This window comes from Thermobia domestica, chromosome 12 (assembly GCF_964235325.1).
Source record: "Thermobia domestica chromosome 12, izTheDome1.hap1.1, whole genome shotgun sequence".
Classification (NCBI taxonomy): domain Eukaryota; kingdom Metazoa; phylum Arthropoda; class Insecta; order Zygentoma; family Lepismatidae; genus Thermobia; species Thermobia domestica.
In genome coordinates this window covers 161,832,443-161,852,417 of record NC_137465.1, presented here as the reverse complement: position 1 = coordinate 161,852,417, position 19,975 = coordinate 161,832,443, and the positions used below count along the sequence as shown (strand labels likewise).

Sequence of the window (19,975 nt, the reverse complement as noted above, 5' to 3'; positions counted from 1 at the left end):
CTTTAGTTAGGTTATGGCTCGGCATATGTGTCAGTCTAATATCCCAATTACGAAAGGAATAATCTGGACTGGAGTGGAGGAAGAAGGAACCTGGACGATCTTGACAATATTTATCTTCTCCTTGTAGGTTGAATCTTCTTTTAAATGTTCTTATTCCATTTCGGTTTTGCCCGTTGGAATCAAGATTTTATCATTTTTTATTTGCTTTTACCCTCTTAATTTCTTTTGTTAAACTTTTCATGAATACGGTTTGTAGCTTCGATGATAATACAGTATGTAAAAAATTCCTACACAGACACAACACGTTAGTACGCCATTATATATATATAATATGGTGTTGCAAAATAACACCGACAACGTTTGGGAGTTGATTCCTGACACCAAGATAAGACAAAAAGTATAGACCAACCTGGGTACATAAATGCTTCCTTTCGGAGTTATAGGCTGCCGAAAACATGAAAAAATGAACTTTAAAGGTCCATAGCTTCAAAAGTATGGGACCGAAACTAATAAGTGACCTATCCAAAAATGCATGTTTCAGAATCCTGTAGTACTTCCGTAACAATTTTTATAGACGTAGTTGGTGAGTACTTTAGATTATATGCCCGTAGCCAACCTCCCTCTATAAAAATTGCTTCGTGAGTACCTCAGGATTCTGAAACATGCGTTTTTGGATAGCGCACATATTAGTTCATAAGTGAAGTCTTGATCAGACTACTGTAGGTCCCATTGTTTTGGAGCCATGGACTTTAAAGTTCATTTCTTTTTCATGTTTTCGGCAGCCTATAACTCCGAAAGGAAGCATTTGTGCACCCATCTGTACTTTTTTTCTTATTTTGGTGTCAGGAATCACCTCCCAAACGTTGTCGGTGTTGTTTTGAAACACCCTTATATATATTTGTTTCAACCGAACTCTGTTGATCTAAATCAAACTGCATAATGGTAGACCTTGATTGTTAGTACTGTAGTCCTTACCCAGCTGAATCCAGTTTCTACTTTGTATTCCTATTTCTGCGAGATCCACCTTTATATTGTCCTCCCATTTCCAGTTACAATTTTGAAAGCGTTCCTACTTTCTTCCATTCTCCTTTATTCTGTCCATGTGCGGGAGACACAAAACCTCAAATCAGTTTTGGCCAAGATACAGGGGGTAAAAAGTTACGAATCGACTTCGTCGGTGGAAGTGATCCAAGCAGTTTATCCCAAGATGTTCTTAAAAATCGGACCCCCTGAATTCCTATGGGACTGCGAAATCAGTCCTGATATGCCAGCAACCCGCCACATATCAGGACAACAGTGTTGGTTGCATAATATACAGGTGCTGCCACAGGATGGTTTGTTAAGGAGTACCGTGACACACCAAACTCCTTGTACACCGTGACACTGCTACTTGTTTTTATTGTAATATTGGTCCTCAAAGCAATATGTGAACATCAGTCGAAAGTCGAAATTCAAGCAGCCCATTATATCTTAGAGATCAAGAATGGAAAATGAACCGGCTCTTGTGAAAACGCTCCGGACAGGTTCCTATCTTTAGTATGGGTTCTTGGTGACTGAACCGGTTTAAAAGCGGGTCAGAACCGTTTTTTTTAGCCGTTTTTGAGATATCAAAAACAAATATGGCTATACGGCGCCCAATCTGTTATCCTTCTAGAAATGTCACATGTTTCCTTAAAGTCATTCAAAAATCGAACTAGACATTCATTCTTTTAGAAATAGTTCTGGCCATTCTGTAATTTCTTAATAATAGTGTATTTCATGAGCTTAGCGAGTATATTTTGGGGATCTTACAGGAGAACTTCTTGTATTTTTGTCATTTCCTGTTTTAGTAGAGATATGAGAGTAGTGGAGATAGAATATATTATTGGAACGCTTTTTGAGTACTACTATTCGCTATCTATTACGGTTTTTATTTTATGGCGATCAGCGTTAAAATCGGACTTGGTTCATTTCTGCTACTTCTGATGGGGGGGTTAAGAGAGATGTTACCTATTAGATCGCTAAATCAATTCCAAACAGCTGTTTCTCAATATCTCTTATCATTTTTTCTTTATGCAAATCTATATTGCAACCCAAAGTTATAGTAGATTTCTACCACTGCGGTTTCAATACAGAGTTAAGGTTGGAAATGAAATGTAGTGTTGGGATGCTTAATCGATTGCTGAAAACAGCTTCTCGCTACCTATTACAGTTTTTACTTTATAGGAATCACAGTTAAAACTTGAAGTGGTTGACCTTCTGCCAGTTCCGGTTTTAATACAGAGATTGGAGTGGAGATGGAATATATTCTAGTATTCTTGGGACGCTTAACTGACTATAGGAAACTGCTTTTCGCTGTCACAGCTTTTATTCTAAAACTAACAACGTTAAAATTGAAAGTGGTTTGTTGTTGTTTTGTGCCATTTTCGATTTTAGTAGAAAGATGAAAGTGAACGTGGAATATTTTCTTAGGACGCTTAATTGATTACAGAAAATTGTTTCTCGCTACGTATTACGGTTTTTATTCTATGACGATCAACGTTAAAACCAGAAGTATTTCATTTCTGCCACTTCCGGTTTCAATAGTGGTTGAGAGAGAATATAGTACCTATCAGAACGCTAAATTGATTCCAAAAATACTTCTCGTTATATCTTACAGTTTCTGTTCTATGTAGATCTAAGTTGTATTGATTTGTAGCACTTCCGGTTTTAAGAAATTTAAAGATGGAGAAGAAATATAATCTTGAGACATTTAATCGATTGCGGAAAACCGTTTGTTGCTATCTATTACCGATTTTGCTCTGTAGTGATCTACGTAAAACCGGAAGCTATTATCTATAACATCCATCTTGAATATCACCTTCACCAGTGAATTCGATTTCTAATTCGCGGTGGCTCAGTGGTAGAGCGTTCACCTCTGGTGCTTGGGGTCCCGAGTTCGATCCCAGCCCCCGCCAAGTGAACTTTGTGGTGGACAAACACCGTGTGCGTGGGTTTTCTCGGGGTTCTCCCGTTTCCTCCCACTTTCTTCATTCCACCATTTCATTCATTACTCATCATCACCGTCTCCTTTAGCCTAACCGGCATAGCCGTAGGACTTAAAACTCAAAGATTTCATTTCATTTTCGATTTCTAATTGTTGAACCTCTACATCCTGATAAAATTGATGGTGATCCATAAAGTAGCCTAGTTTTTGAATATTTTTTAGTGTTTTGTAGAAAGGTCTAATACTTTTATCTACAAAATGGTGCTTACCAAAACTAAGCTACAGTGATTTGTGTGTTACTTTTGTACCTTAAAAGAATACTTGAAAAAAAAAAAAAAAGCGTTATAATAATTAGTAGAGGCACGAGTTTTTCGCAATGCGCGATAAAACGAAATTCGTCAGAATTAAGTAATTTTCAGTTTCTTAACGTTTTATAATATTCTGTGTGTATTTTCGTTACTTTCCCTTGCGCGATAAAACGCGAAATTGGCAGTTTTGCGCGAAATTTTAAAACTATGTTTTCATTAATTTAAAAACTCCAGTTTTCCGCTGATGGAACACTAGAACGTGGCATGAACGGTGCATTTTGGGTGATTCAGGCCCGGCTATAGAGAACGTGTTGTGGGTTAGCTATCACCATCGCAAACTTTCTTACTATCAGTAGTTTAGTTACTGATTTTCCTTCAGTTTTTTTTTAAGTATAATTTTCTATCACGTGAAATATTCAGTGTATTTTATTTTTAGATAATTAATAATTTATTTTTGTAGTGATCTATGAATAAAAGGAACACTTGTAACAATGTCATGTCCAGAGGCAACAAAATGCGAAACTTTATTTGGAAAATGCAACAAAATGCGAAACTTTATTTGGAAAATGCAACAAAATGCGAAATATGAAAAATGAAACGCGAAAATTTCAAATTCTTAATGCGAAAAACTCATGCCCCTAATAATTAGAAATCTTGCCAAGGAAGGCCAAATTGTGCTTGAATTTGGTCTCCGGCGCGGATACAAAAACTGATTTCAATTTGAATCTTGGTATAGTAGCCGCTTCCTTGCCATAGAGGAAGCAGTCGTGATTACCCCTTTTTTGACTTTTAAAACTCAGAATGAAAAGTTTAAGACAGGAATAATACTATAAAATAAATAACAATCAAAATATATTTTTAAAAAACATTGGAAGAAAATTATGTGAAGCAAACCTCTTATTAAACGTGAGCTTTTCGAGTTACATTTATACAAGCAAAATTACCTGTTACCCAATCACTCAGCTTTTGCAATATTAGTCAAGTAAATTATAGTGTATCGTAACTGTGGCTCTAATTCAGAATTTCGTTCATTTTAGTTTTTATATTATTATTATTATTATTATTATTATTTTTGTTTCATTGTATACTCTTGTCGATAATGCGAAAAAGGAAACAAAAACCTCTCAAAATGGATTTATGGTAAATAAGTAAACTTGAATGTCATCCTTTCAAGTGACCGGATTTTTGTTTTCTTCAAGATTTCAGTTAGCTTGAAACGAAATGTTAAAAGTTATATACTACTTAAAACTTTTTTTAAATGTACGTAATTTTCCTAAAAGTATAGCAACAAAATATAGTTAAAAAAAAAAAAAAAAGAGAGAGAGAGAGAGAGAGGAAATGTAAATGCTAGATTAGGTGGTGTTGAATCTCGTATTTTTTCACGTGATTTTGTACTGAATATCGCAAGAAAAGATAGCATCCTTATAATAAAAGTCCTATTACTAATTATTAACAAACACTCCGAAATGTTGAATTAATGTAGGGAATCATTTTTCGGAGCTTTTCTCATTTTCACCCATCCTATACTATATTCCCTTCTCAATATGGTCCTTCCGTTTTTATGAATAATTCTTTTGTTTTATTGATTAGCTCTGTTTGCTTTCTTTTTCTTTTATTTACTCAGTGAACCATTAAATTAAAAATTGAGTTCGCCTACACACGAAACTAGAGGATAAACCCAGAATGAACTACAGAAATTTGTACGAGTACTCTAATTAGAACAAAAACAAAGACACAGCTTATCTTGTGCCTAGGTATAGAGTTAAATATTGGTCATTGTAAGTCAAAATGAAATGCGTTAACTTTACATGACAATTCAGTTTTCAATTAAAAATCTATTATTCACACAGTTGGATCAATGGGGAGCGAACAATGTAAACACCATTCAGAACTGTGATTTTTAAATCAAATTTCGTGTGTTATTTATATTAGACTATTTTAATGTTTCAGTATATACAATTCACTGTTGAGTTGAAAATAGTACTTGACAAAATAAAGTGAACAAATACTTTATAGTAATTGTTGATGTAAACCATCATTGTTTCATGGGAAATGTTTTAAGTTGTGCTGCTTCCTCTTATCCACGGCCGTAACTTGTGGGAGGGCAAAGGGGAACCCCCCCAGGAAAGCTCCCCTCTGTTCGAGGGGGCCCATTTTAAGACAAAATTTTCTTACTGCATATACGATAGGAACATGAAATTATAAATGAAGCATCAAACAGGTTCACTACATTACATAAACAAAACAGCACACAAAAGGTAAATAAAACAAACATGAGTCGTGGAGCCATTTCAGTAAAAAATGTCTAATATTAGGGGCCCTAGAAATAATGTTTATTCGGATGGCTTTGATATTTGTCAATATTGGCCCCTTAATTAATTTGTCATGTATGGAACGGGTCTAGGAGCATAACTAACGGCCCCGCAGACCTTGCCCTGCGGGAGGGCCCACAGGCTCCGGGAGGCCCATAAAGAGTAAGAGAAAGATGGGGCCCAAGTATTAGAGGGACAACTTTCCTAGGGAGCCAAATACGCGTATTAATGCTTTCCCCCTTCCCCCACGAAGAAAATCTAAGTTACGGCGCTGCTCTTATCTTCTTCACAAGAACGTAGTGATTTCGCGCGTTGTCTTATCATTGCTATTTTGCAGCTGTCAGTGATGCCAACCCGTGGGAAAAATCCCATATTGTGTTTTCTTACAATCATTTCTCGAAATGGAATTTTCGTAAAAATTGGCAGGATTTATGAGATTTTTCATCCATCTATTCTGTTGACGCTAACAAAATTGTCTACGAGCGAGGAGTAGACAAATTGATCTTCAATAAACTTGAAATTAATGCTAGTTGTTGAATTTTGTTACCATAAAATTCATCTTAGTGTTAGATTTAGGCAGTCACTTGCCAATTTAAAAAAAAAAAAAAAAATGTGCCAAGGAATGTTAATTGTACTCTGCTATTTAACTGAAGAAAATAAAGCGAGAAGCGTCCAACTTCTAAATCGTTCGATACGAAGAGACTGAAGAATGAAGTTTTATCTAGTTGTATTACGTTTAGTAGAAGCTTATGGCACAAAAACATGATGGAAATACGGAACTAACAACAAAATGTACTTATTTTCATCAGCATTTTCTACTGTCTCTTTCAATTAAGGAAAATGCTTGTTCATAAACTGTTTGATAAACTGACGAATGGAATTTTTGAATAATTCACTCATACATTGAAGAAAATTACTGATGTACGCAAATTGTTCATGTTTCTAAGTTTGGAAAATTTTGTTATTAGTATAGCGTGGGATATTCAAGAGCAAAATGGGAATTTCTACTTCTCGAGATGGGGTTTTATAACGTGTCAGGTTGGCATCACAGGCCGCTGTATCGTTGCGATACGAAATAGCACCAATTTCAAACTCAATGGGAGTAAATGGTTGCTTTTAGGGCGTTCTTATGTGTTGCGATTTTGCCGTCGTGTCGTTGCGGCATGAAGCAGCACCGATTTCAAACTTAATGAGAGTAAATTGTCCCAGCGGCAGGTAATGAGAGACAATTGTTCCGTTTATGCAAGAGCGACATGTCGTTGCTGCCTGCAAGGCTGTTGCTTACATCGTTATTTAGTTTGTGTAGGGAGCATTGGATGGATGCTATATGTACCGGACAGTTTATCCACGAGATGAAGGAAAGTAATTTAAGGTGTATTATGCGACAAATATAAAGATAAAAATAGACAGAAAGTTCAAGGGATTGAAAGGTGTAGTGAGTTTTGTGCCTCTTTAATTCGACCATAAACCAGTACTTTATTATTATTATTATTATTATTATTATTATTATTATTATTATTATTATTATTATTATTATTATTATTATTATTATTATTATTATTATTATTATTATTATTATTATTATCATTATTATAAAAAGGTTGTATTCATGATGCAAAACAGACGGTGTTATCTGGTTTAACGCATTTCCTTTTTGCGATTATTTGTTAGCGGACATCCTCTTCCCCGAGATAAATTACAGAGCACGACACATTCGTATTTTCTTTGTGTTGACTGAAATTGCGCAGAGCGTAGTTGCAAAATAAAGAAGGGAATGGATTTTGGAAGTTCTTGTTACCAACGACATTGCTATAAAGATATTGTATTGTTCATACCAAATATTGGAGATCAGTCAAATCGAGATATTATTCAGTTCTTTTTCTGACTACTTGGTCCTGCATCTGAATATTGAGATTTTCTCAAGTATTTTCAAGGTATTTGTGTACAATTTAAAGACAATGTATTATGTATCCTAATGCTGTCGTTTGTTAAAATATGTAGTGTACAACATCGCATTTGTGGGTTTTCTGGGGGTTCTCTCGTTTCCTTTCATAATTTCATTTAACCAGTTCCTCCACAACCATTCACTTGCACTAATTCCATCTTCTGTAGCATGAAGGTCTGAAGCAAGATATGTAAAACTAGAAATTTAATTTAATTTGTCAGAATAATAAGTCAAGATCAATGCAGTATATCAGCTTAGGGCTTTTAACAACAATTCAATAGCTGAATAAAATCGGTCCATTACTTGAGAAACAAAGACCCTGCGTCAAGATAACCCAGTCAGAAGTTTTGAAAATATTATTTATTTATTTTGAAACCTAGTTTTATATTATACAAACAGATTGGCCATTCTTCGCACGAGGAGAATAAATTTCATTTTGGACATAAAGGGCAATGGGGGATGAACTTGGATTTAAATGGCATTGTAAGTGTCACTGTTCGTCTCAGCGGCCCCGAAAACTATGTAATAGATAATAATATCGGTCACTTTCGATCACATATATATGGCTATGTGACTCACTTGCTAATTTTTTTATGTCCCCCATTGCTTTGAGTTGTTCACTAAAATTTCAAGAAAGTGGGGAAAGCTTAGTGAGGAGAAAAAAGAAAAGAAAAATAAATCAGTTAGCACCTAAAATATATAGACTGGGGATGGCCAATTCCGGAATTTTTACTTTGCGAAATCTGGGAAGTAAAATCGGAAAATTCCGGATTTTTTCCGAAATCCGGAAAATGAAATTTCCGATTCCGGAAAATAAAGTTTTCAGAATCCGTATATAAGTACAGGGAGTCCATAAAATCCTGCAGGAAAGTTAAACTCTATAACTTGGAAACTACGTAAGGTATTAACAAATACTTTTTGGTATACTTACGGGTTCAAAGTTTTGTTTCAGCTAGTTAAGGTTCATCGCCAAACCTCCAATTGTGCACCATTCACGTCCAAACACTCTTGCAGTCTTTTTGGGAAACCAAGAATTGCGTGTTGGCGGTGCTGAATTGGAATGTTCAAAATCATCAGTTATTTTGTTCTTGAGATCGTGCAGATTAGCTGGCTTCTGCGAATACACCTTGGTCTTCACGTGTTCCCACAGCCAGTAATGACAAGGCTACAAATCTGGTGACCTTTCAGGCCAAGGTGTGGGTCCTCTTTGGCCAATCCATCTCTCCTTAAATTCTTCGTTAAAAAAACTGTCGAACGTGAAGGGTATAGTGCGGCGGTGCCCCATTCTGTTGCATGTGGATCTCGTTAAGGATGCCTAACCTAGTAAGTTCTGGCAAAAGGAATGTCTGTACCATGTTCAGATAATTGTTACCATTTACCGTCTCTTCCTCGAAGAAAAAAGGGCCGATAATGTAATCCATTGAAACAGCACACCACACTGAGTTTGGGACTACCCCGCTTGGGTTACTCGAATTCATGTGGATTTTTCCACCCCCCAAATTCGGCAGTTGTGCCTGTTCTCTTTTCCCGACACATGAAATGTGGCTTCATCTGAAAACAGAAATCGAGACAGAAGGTTACCATCATCTTGTAAGCGGGTAACCATTTACTCACAGAATTCCATTCTCATGTACAGTCTTCCTCTATCAGCTCGTGCACAAATTTTTAACTTATAGGGCCGGACCTTCAAATTCTTGCGTACGATCTTGTGTAACGTTGACTTCGGTATTCCCAGTTCCAATGGCCTACGTTTAAGCGACTTCATTGGACTCCTGGCTACGCTGTCCTGCAACGTGTGAATCACATCGTCACTCGTTCCTGGCCTTCCACTGCGTGGTAAATCTGACACACTTCCCGTTTCTTTGAACTTTTCGTACCACCACTTGATACTTGTTTCTGCTGGGGGTGTTTTCCCATACGTTGTTTGGGACTTTCTCCGCACTGAAACGCAAGATTTTAATTCCGCAAACCACAAAACATATTGTGCCATCTTAAGTCACGTGATTACCAGCGCAAACGTCATCGAGCATTGTGGCCAGAATAAAACTTTAAACTTCCCTTCTTCCAACCCCCAAAATGTATACACTTAAACGTAACGGTTTCAAAGTTATAGAGTTTTACTTTCCTGCAGGACTTTATGGACTCCCTGTAAAATCAAGGCTGGAACAAAACCACTGAGAAAATTTAATAATAGATATTGGTTTATGAGAACACATCAGTAAAATTTATAGAGGGTGCGTCATGAATTAACCTTAGGGGGATGGACACCCCACTCCTGTACCAACATGCAACGAATGTAATCTGTGAAAGTGCAGAAAATATGAATGTTAATAAAAGAAAAGAGCCATCATGCAAACTATATTGGAATATTGATAGCTCAGGGCCTGTATTGGTTCGTGGGCCTCGGGTTGTGCGTGACTTTGTTTATTTTCGTGGATAACCTTGCCCTAGCTACGCTGCATCAAGCCGGTCTTGTCTGTGGGTTATCTATATACCACCCACATCCACCTCCACCGGAGGTTTACTTTCACGCCCACCTCAAAGCCTGACGTGGAAGTATGTGTTCTCGTGCGCATGCAATATTGATTTCAGTTTTAGTTTCAAATCGAAGCTCTTGTGTCGCAGAGGAGAATTGAAGAAATTTCACATTAGTCATCAAATGTTACAACGTTTTAGATTTTTAAGTGTTTTTGTTATTGCTCATAGCGAATGAACAATGATCTGGAATATATTTGATATTTGCATGCCACGTTCCTGGAGGTAAGAGGCTGTTCCGTTTTTTGTTTGTCTGTTTCTGTGTTTATCACATGCAGTTGAGATAACCTTGAAATTCCGAATAATACGCTCGTTCGTAGTTCTTTCATATTGCCATTTAGTGCTATTTTGGGTATGTAGCAATATCATGCATATTTAACATTTTCCCGCAGTAGAAATGAGTGTGCGCATGAGAAATGGCATTATATAATATAAAGCTGGCTGTAAACAAATGCTTTTCATGTTTAAATATAATTTTCATTATTGACCAGGAATTAATGAATATCATAGGCAATTTTAAAATTCAAACACCAACTTTTCTTCTAAAAACATTCATTATTTTTCTGCCTTTATATATATGATGGAATGTAAGATTCAGAATTGAGGAAATACAGGTATAGGTTCACCTGCGGACTGAAGTTTCATTTATTGGTCATGTAAACAAGAGAAGTAAACCTTGTGTATAGAAGCTAAAACCTGCTGATATCCACGTTGTCAGTGTTGCTTAAGTTTAAGATTCAAGTATAAGTAAGATCCTATACGTATTATAATTGATCAATCAATATTCTAATTGATTAATTAACTTAATTGCTTTTTGCGGCAACACCGAATCTTCTCTCTAAAGTGTGGTTCGAACCGTTACTCTGATTTCTATCAAAGGCAAGTACCCGTGTCGGAAATTGAATTTGAGCACGACGCGTACTCGAACACGACGGAGCACGTCAAGGGTACTGTCGTTTCTTTTCTTTTCTACCTGTCTGGAGAAAGAACAAATGCTCTTTCTTTTATCTTAGTTAAAATTGAGCGAGGGCAAACCAGCCTGTATCTGATCGATTGCCAGTGTTCAATAATAGTAACTCTATTGAATGCTTATTTGATCTCTCAAGGTTCAGTGACTTTGTTTATAAGATTGAATTATTTACCTGACAAGGCGTCATTTGTATTTTTCGTAAACTTTTATGGAGAAAAGTGTTTTCATCAAGTGAAAAACACTGGTTCTTATATAGACTTGCGTGTGTGTGTGTGTGTATGTGTGTATGTATGTATGTATGTATGTATGTACCTACCAAACTACCTACCTACCTACCTAACTACCTACCTACCTACCTACTTAGGTGGTAACAGACTTTTAAAACGATGTATTCATGATCCAGTTCGAACAAAATTTGCACTACAGCATGCTCTGTAGAGGACATACTGGTCTTACACGGAATGTACTTGAACCTGAACCCACAAAGCGGGGTGATGTATATATTTCCTGAAAGCTTGGGTCAAGGTAAGATCATAATCAGTTACCAAAATTGGGGAGGTCTCAAGCATTCCGCTTGAGGGCAGCACGTTACTCATTTTTATTAACACCTTTAAGCGTATTTTGAAGTCCGTTGCAACCTCGAAAAATCTGAAACGGTGGGACAAATATGAAAACAGAAAAACATGTCTGTCATCATTTCTCAAGCATAACGTATCAAAGTAAAATAAATTGTCCCAGGGTCTCCCGCAGGGTCCCAGAGGGGTCCAACTCAAAATTTTTAAGTCGAAAGGGAGGTCAACTTGCATATCGTATGAAAGTTGGTGTTAAATAAAAGAAGATAAATCAAGTTGCGATTCTCTAGGATAAGCCTGTGCAAAATAGCGGTGGTTCAAAATAGCAACACAATCTTCATTGCGAAGTCTATGGCCACTCGTATGAATCTGAAACGGTGGAATAGGTGTAGAAACAAAACGCGGGTATATCATTATTTCAAAAGTATAATGATTCAAAGTATATATATAAAAAAAAAAAAAAGTTCCAGGGTCGCAAACAGGATTCCAGACGGGGTCTAACTCAAAATGTTGAAATGGAAAGGGGTTCAAATTGAGTATCGTATGAAACTTTGTTAAGTGAAAGAAGAGAAAACAAGTCTCGACTCTTGAAAAAGTCTATTGCCACTCCTATTAATCTGAAGCGGTGAGACAGGTGCAAAAACAAAACAAAAAACAAGACAAACACTAGAATGTATCAAACGAAATGACTCGTGCCATTTTGCAATACTTATCGACAGTCGAGACTTATCCAATGTCCAATTCTGTATCATTCAACACGAGCTTTCACATAATGTGCTTATTTATCCCCCTTGGCACTTGAAACTTTTGAGTTGGACCCGTCTGGGATCCTGCAGTTGAAACTGAGATATTTCTTTTTTTCCTTTGATACAGATTTTTCGGGGTTGCAGTGGACTTTAAACACGCTTAAAGGTGTTAATAAAAATGAGTAACGTGCTGCTCTCAAACGGAATGCTTCAGACCTCCCCAATTTTGGTAACCGGTTTTGATTTTATCTTGACCCAGGCTTTCAGGAAATGTATACATCACCCCCACTTTGTGGGTTCAGGTTCAAGTACATCCCGAGTTAGATACTGTTGAACATCGACTGAGTTTAATATACGTAAAATTGGTTATGCGGAACATTTTCTAATTGTATCCTTAATTCTACGGTTCATTTGTAATAAATTAGGATAAGTTATTGCACTTTACTTGGATGCTTTTGTTTGTTCTTGCATTTGTTTTCCTGGAATTGACAGAATCATTTATTTTTAAGTCCTGTCTCTCTGACGTCAACCGGTTCTAAAGAACCGTCAACGAAACCAGCCAACCTAAAGAGATTTTACTGTATGACACTCACGTTCCAGATTGTAAACAAGAACTTTCTTAAAGTCTAGAAGCTTCATTTGGTTATCAACGTACAGTTAGGAAAGCGTCGCATAAGAGAGAAAGTTTGTGTTATCAATATATAAGTAATTGCTAGTAATGCGCTATATTTATCTAGAGGTTTAAAAACAGAGTCGAATAAATAAAATTAACATGAATATTTTGTGGCTTCTTTTAAAATTAACATGAAAATCTGATTAAATGAAAAATATGTCAAGGGACCTTTAAAAGTAAATATATCCAGTGCTTACAAAACATTTTTTTTTATAATATCAATGGAAAATTTAATTACGCAGCTTTGCAATCTTAGCATGTTAGAACGTGCTATGCGCAGAATATTCCTAAGATGTTGATCTGTAATCTAACTTCTTGTCGTGGACTTCATATGCTTCGTTCAGGATAAGTATTTATCACGCAGTTATGTACTTCCTAACACGGCTCACATTCTCAAAGTTACCAGCGAAGATTTAAGGTATACATCCTCAGAAATGTAATTTTTGTAAAATGTAAGCAGATTAAAGAATTTTTATCAAAAAAAAAAAAAAAGTGGTTTTGAAGTTCAAGCAGCTCTGTTTATACTAGTTTTGGTGTATTTGCAGCATTGACAATGAATGGTTTCGAAAATAAATCTATACGAAACTGCTGATTACGAAAATCTCTAAATTTCTGTTCGAAGTCACTTGGCAATACGGCTAGGTTTGTAGCGTATTCATCAAGGGGCGAAAAGTTGCATTCAAAAGCTAGATGCTGAAAATGATTTTTCTTTATGAGCTATGCCCTCCGAGGTTTGGTCATAAAAGCTTTGATATGATCAGCCGCGTATTTTTGGCCATTCATATACAACGAAATGTCGGTCACAACAAACGGAAAGTCTTTCACCCACTTCGGATCGTAGAATTCCACAATCAGCTTCCTTAGACTCTTTCAAAAACCTTCCTTCTGCTCAACCAACGCATCTCTCTATAATAAACTACTTCAGCATGGTCAAGTTGACAATGGTCACAAGAACTTTCGTGACACTCTCAAATCCAAAAAGCTTTTGTACAGAATTTCTTCTGGTGGAGTGAGCAAAATAATGGACAAAACATTTTCCTTCTAGCCTTTCCGTTATAGCTCTACAAAATCTCCTTTCTTTCCCACCATAGCAGAGGACAGTAAGTTGGTTAAGCTGAGACCGAAACGCTATGCACATTCTTGATGGTTTCAAGAATATTAGTTCCTGTTTTGTTTTTTGTTTGTTTGTTTCCTTCATAGATACGAACACTAGTAGTTCTCCAGTTCCATAGAATTATTGGTCAATGGTAACGATAAAAATAACCACTCGTGCTGTCTTTCTTATTTGTGCATTCATCTAAAGCAAATGAATATGATGTATGTTTAAATGACTTCTTTTTTTAATGTGTTTGATGTCAATGTTGAATTCTTCGACACGTCGTACAAGTTATTCCAGACTAATTCAGTTTTCTAAACACTTCTTTATTATTTGAACATACAATTTCCCCATCAGCGATAAAGACACTCTTTCACTAACTCGTCCTCTACGAGTGCTTCAAATTTTTTAAAGATTTTTTTCCAGCTGTTACATAACTTACTTTGATGCACGCCGCGGTCTGTCCCTGGTTTTTCCATCTCCACTCTAATATATCTATTTAAACCGGCAATGTTAGAAATCAACCACTACTTCCGATTTCAATATTAATTCAGAAAATATCACACCAAACTCTTTCACTGGTGTACACGTTACATTGCCACTTGTTTTTGTATATCTGTAACATGTATCTGTTTACATATATTATTTTCAGATTTGGGGCTATGTCGAGAAACGGCAGTTCACTAACGGCGCCGTGAAGCAGAAAGCGGAGAAAAATCTCAGGAATTTCGTATTTGAATTATATGGACGTGTTTGATGACAAACATTGGCGGGTGCAAATTTGCTTGAGAATATAGCCTTGATTCTATTGGTCAAATAATATATTATGCAAGTAATATGTGCGTCACATGTAGGGGAAGTCAACAGCTTGTATCTATTGTTGTTTAACACTTTAACAGTGTATATTTTTCATACACAATATGCAAATAAAATAAATAAAAATGTTACAGCATAATGAAAACTGTCGAGTGCATCGGCATCAAACGATATGACGACTTTTTGACGTCACACACACATACACACACACACACACACGAATTTACCCTCAAGCATGTTAATTTTGTTCAGCTCGATGTGATCTATTGATTTGTTTGTCTCATCTTTTTTTTACAACATTATACTTAAACTAAAATTAAAACTTTAGTGTGAAACATAATTTTGGGCTACATTTTATGAATTATACTGCATACTGTCGTCTTCCTGGTGGTAGAATGAAAAGCTTGATTTATCAGTTTCATCTTAATAGGTAGAATGGTTATTGTATAACATTAAAGCTTTATAAAAACGTTTTTCCTCGAAATAAAATGAAATATTTCAATTTTACGTCTCACGGTTGTGCCGGCTGTGCTAAAGGAGACGGTGATGATGAGAAATGAATGAAATGGTGGAATGAATACAGTGGGAGGAAACCCACGAACACGATGTTTGTCCACCACTGAGCCACGTGCCCCTTCTTCTTCCTCGAGTTTTTTTGAAAACTACGCATAACTATTCATCTTGTCCTTATCATTTTGTTAAGCCCAATGAATCAATCGATTGCTGTATGTTCCATCCGTGAACATTTTTTCCATGGAGCGCTAATAAATTGTAGATTTCAGATAGATTTAATTTGTCAGCGCTGTTGAAAAGTCTTCGTATATTTTGTTTCGCTTTTAAGAGTACATTATGACAGAGTGTGATTATTATGGAATGTAAATGAGTTCGTTTTTTTTTTTTTTATGTGTGTGTATGTTTCCAAGTAGACTTGTTTAGACAGATAATAAGACATGTGATTTGCGAATGAGTTCTCCCCCGTTTCCCCCCATTTTCTTCTTTCGTACTTCTGTCAAATCAAAAGAGGTCGCGAGTGATAGACTGCTGTTGGAATGGAGCCAGAAAGAAGTGGAAACGAATGAAAGAAACAGACGTTTTAGCCAGTTGGAAGGATGACTTACATGTTGTAGACGTGGTGCGAAAAGAAAAAGTTTTCTGTTATTGATGTTGGTAATGGAAGTTGTCATTTAAATAACGACTTTCACGTGAGTTTATTACTTTCCGAGTTCAGTTCGCGTCTGTTAATGAAAGCCATTATGCTTTGTTTGTTTGTTTATTTATTGGTAAGTAAGTTCTCCTTTCTTGCCGCAGTTTTGATCTTGCGCTTCAAGTACGAATTCAAATCAGATAGTTACTCTGTATTGTTTAATTGTTAATGTAGATTGTAAATACAGGTATCCACAGTTCTCACTGTTAAGTCGTTCTGCTCAGGGTGGCTTTATTTTTTATTTTATTTTTTTTTAATACAGGATACTACAGTGTAATTGATTAATCAGTCTTCCGTTAGCATATTGCGCCATTTCTTTCTCTAGTTGTCATAAAATTCTACAGAAGTACTTGTGCAAAACGAAAAAACAAATATCTGAACATGACACACATATCAATCGGTAAATCTCACTGAGCCAGTGGTAGATCTAGACCGAGGCCGGGGGGGGGGGGGAAGCTAGGCTCACCAGTTTTTGAGTGACAAAAATAATGTAAGCTATTATTTATATATTTTTGTAAGTGTATAGTAAACTCATGATATACCTATCATAATCTGAGGTCTGGAAGCCGCCCCCCCCCCGCAGTTTTTACCACCTAGATCCGCCTTTGCATTGAGCGTAACAAAATGATATTGGTAAGTGTAATTCCTTATGTAAATCCGCTGGCGGATTCACGGGAAAGGTGGTGGAGGTGACCCCACCCCCAAAGTCTGTCTTTTTATACACCTCTGGAAGATATATAAATTGTTGGACTCTTGATTTGATGTAAGACGGTGTATTTCAAGTGATCCTCCCCTCGAAGCGCCTCTTCTGGATCCGCTGTGTAAATCTAAAACTTAATGTACGATAGCTATGCTGTCATCTGTTAAGATGAAACTGATGCTGAAATGTAGGGCCTTCCCTCGTAAAGCTTGAATTCCTTCGTGGCTAAGCGGTTAGTGTACGTGCTTTTGGTGTGGGAGACCCGGGTTCGATTCCCGGCGGGAGCTCATGTGGTTCGGATTCCACGTTAATCATTAGGTCCCGTCTCATGTAGCCTCGCTGGTGAAAGAGGCGTTTAACTCATAATCAACTCAACCTCGTAAAGCTTTTCATTATGATGATAGCAAGAATACAGTAAACAATAAGGTGAGCAAACCATAGCTCAAAATTATGAATAAACTATATTCTTTGTTTAACTTGTAGTGTTGAATCCTTAGCAATGGACAGCATCTCTTCACATGATTGGTTGTTTATTTGAAAACTCTGTCTACCACTGAAGCTATACGAGACATGAACGTCCAGCTTAACATGGAACCGAATCACATAAACTATAGCGGAAAGTCGAACCCGGTCTCTCACTTCCAAGGTCAGAATGCTAATAATTTAGCTGAAAAGCAATGAACATAAGACCATACGCCTGGAAATTGAACGTGGTAATCATTAGAGCTTTACTTGAAAAGAAAAAAAAAAAAGAAAAGAAAGAAAGAGCTTTAGAGCCAAGAGGCGCCGGCAAACAGATACACCGATGACGATAGACGGCTAATTTGATTAGACATGAATTGTATTTAATTACAAAATGCCTACCTTCTTTTGAAACCTAATATAAGTCATTTCTAATGAAATCAAATGACATTGTTCGTGTTTCAAATTTTAAACTTTTGTGTTTTCAAGTTTTGAATACATTCGAAACGTTTCGCTAATGAGGCCGCTCGAAAGAAGAAATAAAGGACTGAGCAAATAGTACAGAACGCCAGTGAAATTAGATTTCCGTGCATGCATAAACTGGTGGTGGCTCGGTGTGGCAGAGGACATCGTGAAATGAAACTTCAATAAAATGGGATGCGAAGGCAAGGAGAGAATGTTAGACTGTGAAAGAGATGCAGAAAATGAGGTTATAAAATGTCGATTTTGTGCAGGAGTAGTTTTCGTGACGTGCGTGCTGTAGAGTCAGCTATTGATGATCGGATGTATGTCGAGGACAGTCAAATTTTCGCTTGAATTACATGACACAAATATCTATTCTTTCTCCTCTCACAAGTCTTCAATTACGGGACGTAGTGTAAAGCTTTTTTGTTATTATATACGTAATACGTTGCTTTCCCTTTTTTTCCTTTCGTTACTCGAAGACTTAACTGTCACACTCGGGAGGGTTTTTCTTTATCTTGTAGAAATCTGAACTGAGGTATATTTCTCCAGAGGTATGGCCAGTGGCGTTTTAGTTGGGTGTGGCAGCACATTGGTTGCCATCACCGTTATTTATGACTTTCTACATCGGAGTTCTATACATTTTAATTCAAGTATCCTTCACAGCACTGAGTTAACACTGGCTTCTACTGGGAATCGAACCCGTAAATGCTAACATTAACCGTTTCTCTACATGGTTGGTTTGAAGTTTAGTTCCCCTTTTGAACACGTAGATTTGCAGCGTAAGGTGGGATCCAAACCACATGAGCTCCACTGGGAATCGAACCAGGTTTCCCGCGTCGAAAGAAAAGTATACTAACCATATAGGTACGAGGGAGATCCCGAGAGTAATCGAATTTGGGTGTTATACAGACAGAAGTGCATGAGGGAAGAGGGTAATGGCGGTCCGGTAAGCATCATTTGATATAAAATAGAAACAAATTTGTTGTCTGAATTTTATTTTTGATTTGATGGTTATTTGAAAGGAGAAATGACAGATTTTTGTATATAGTGAACATAAGAATTCAAAATATTAGAAAGTGGCAAATTCACTTACTAATTTTCCACCATTTCTTATATTATAAAGATGTTAAAAATACACTTTCTAATATGACACTCACAAACATTAAGATTTGGACGGGACATCACAGTGAACTTAATTCGGAACCCACCACTCAATAATATTTGCCAGATTTCCAAGTATCTATTCACTAGTTTTTCAAGCTAGCATGACTGACCGGTGTTATCTTACAGAAAAAGGAAAGTTACCCAGTATGAGGATGAGGGGTCGTGGTAGTACTGGAAATTGGATAGTTTGGGACACATTAGTCATTCCGTGCAATTTCGCACGGTGCAGTCTCACACGGTGGTCATTACCGAGCAATTACGCACGGTCTTCCTTATCGGATTAATCATTCTGCAGGTGTGGTGCATTTTCACACGGTCCACCTGTCAATCATATGATTCATCCTGAAACTGCTTTCACTATAGGGGGTGGGAGGACAGAACAAATGTCAACTAACTAAGAACAGAAACAGAGCAAACACAAGTTAAAATAAATACAAGCAATTGAATTAATACTAGCTTCAAGTATTTTTTCCTAATTGTACACTATATATGCAGATATAGGAGTAACACACAATATTGATTATACTAGTCTAGTATGCATTGATGCCAGATAAAATAGAACGAACATATAAGGAACTGTTTACATTTCTTAAAATGTGGCCTGACCAGAACGAATCTCGAGTGCTGAAAGTGGATTTTTTACTTGCTGCAATCAATTCAGTGCGTACGGCGTTTCCTAATTCACAGCTTTCTGGCTGCTATTGCCATTTTAACCACAGCATCTGGTGGAAGTATTTTAGGTTTCGTCGAAGGATACCTCCACAGTGAAGATGTACGTCATCATGTTCGTATGTGTAGTGCCTTAGCATTAATATAATCAGGCAGGATCGATTAAGGTTGGCTCATCATCATGGAAATCTGTCCGTCTGGCCAGAAAATCGAAAAGTTAAACGATTATTACATCGAACAATGGATGGACATTCCAAACACGTTCAGAGAAATATAGAATTGCAACGGTGAAAGACACAGAATAAACAATCCAGTGGAGGGTTGGTGCAATAAGTTAAAACGCAGCATATCTAAGAGTAAACCACATATCTTG

The 19,975-nt window shown here is 36.7% G+C and overlaps 1 protein-coding gene across 3 annotated transcripts in view; it reads left to right on the top strand.

The window, feature by feature from the left end:
• The window catches only part of LOC145666800 (TBC1 domain family member 14-like), a 253,386-nt gene that overhangs the window by 144,786 nt on the left and 88,625 nt on the right, over nt 1–19,975 (top strand). The window contains exon 1 of one of the 3 annotated variants that reach the window (XM_081734362.1): nt 10,143–10,290. The exons of the other annotated variants lie outside the window; for them this stretch is intronic. Coding sequence (XP_081590488.1) covers nt 10,247–10,290 — 44 coding nt within the window. The 5' untranslated portion in view covers nt 10,143–10,246. Of the gene's footprint in view, nt 1–10,142; nt 10,291–19,975 lie in introns of those variants that run through there. 3 annotated transcript variants of the gene reach the window in all.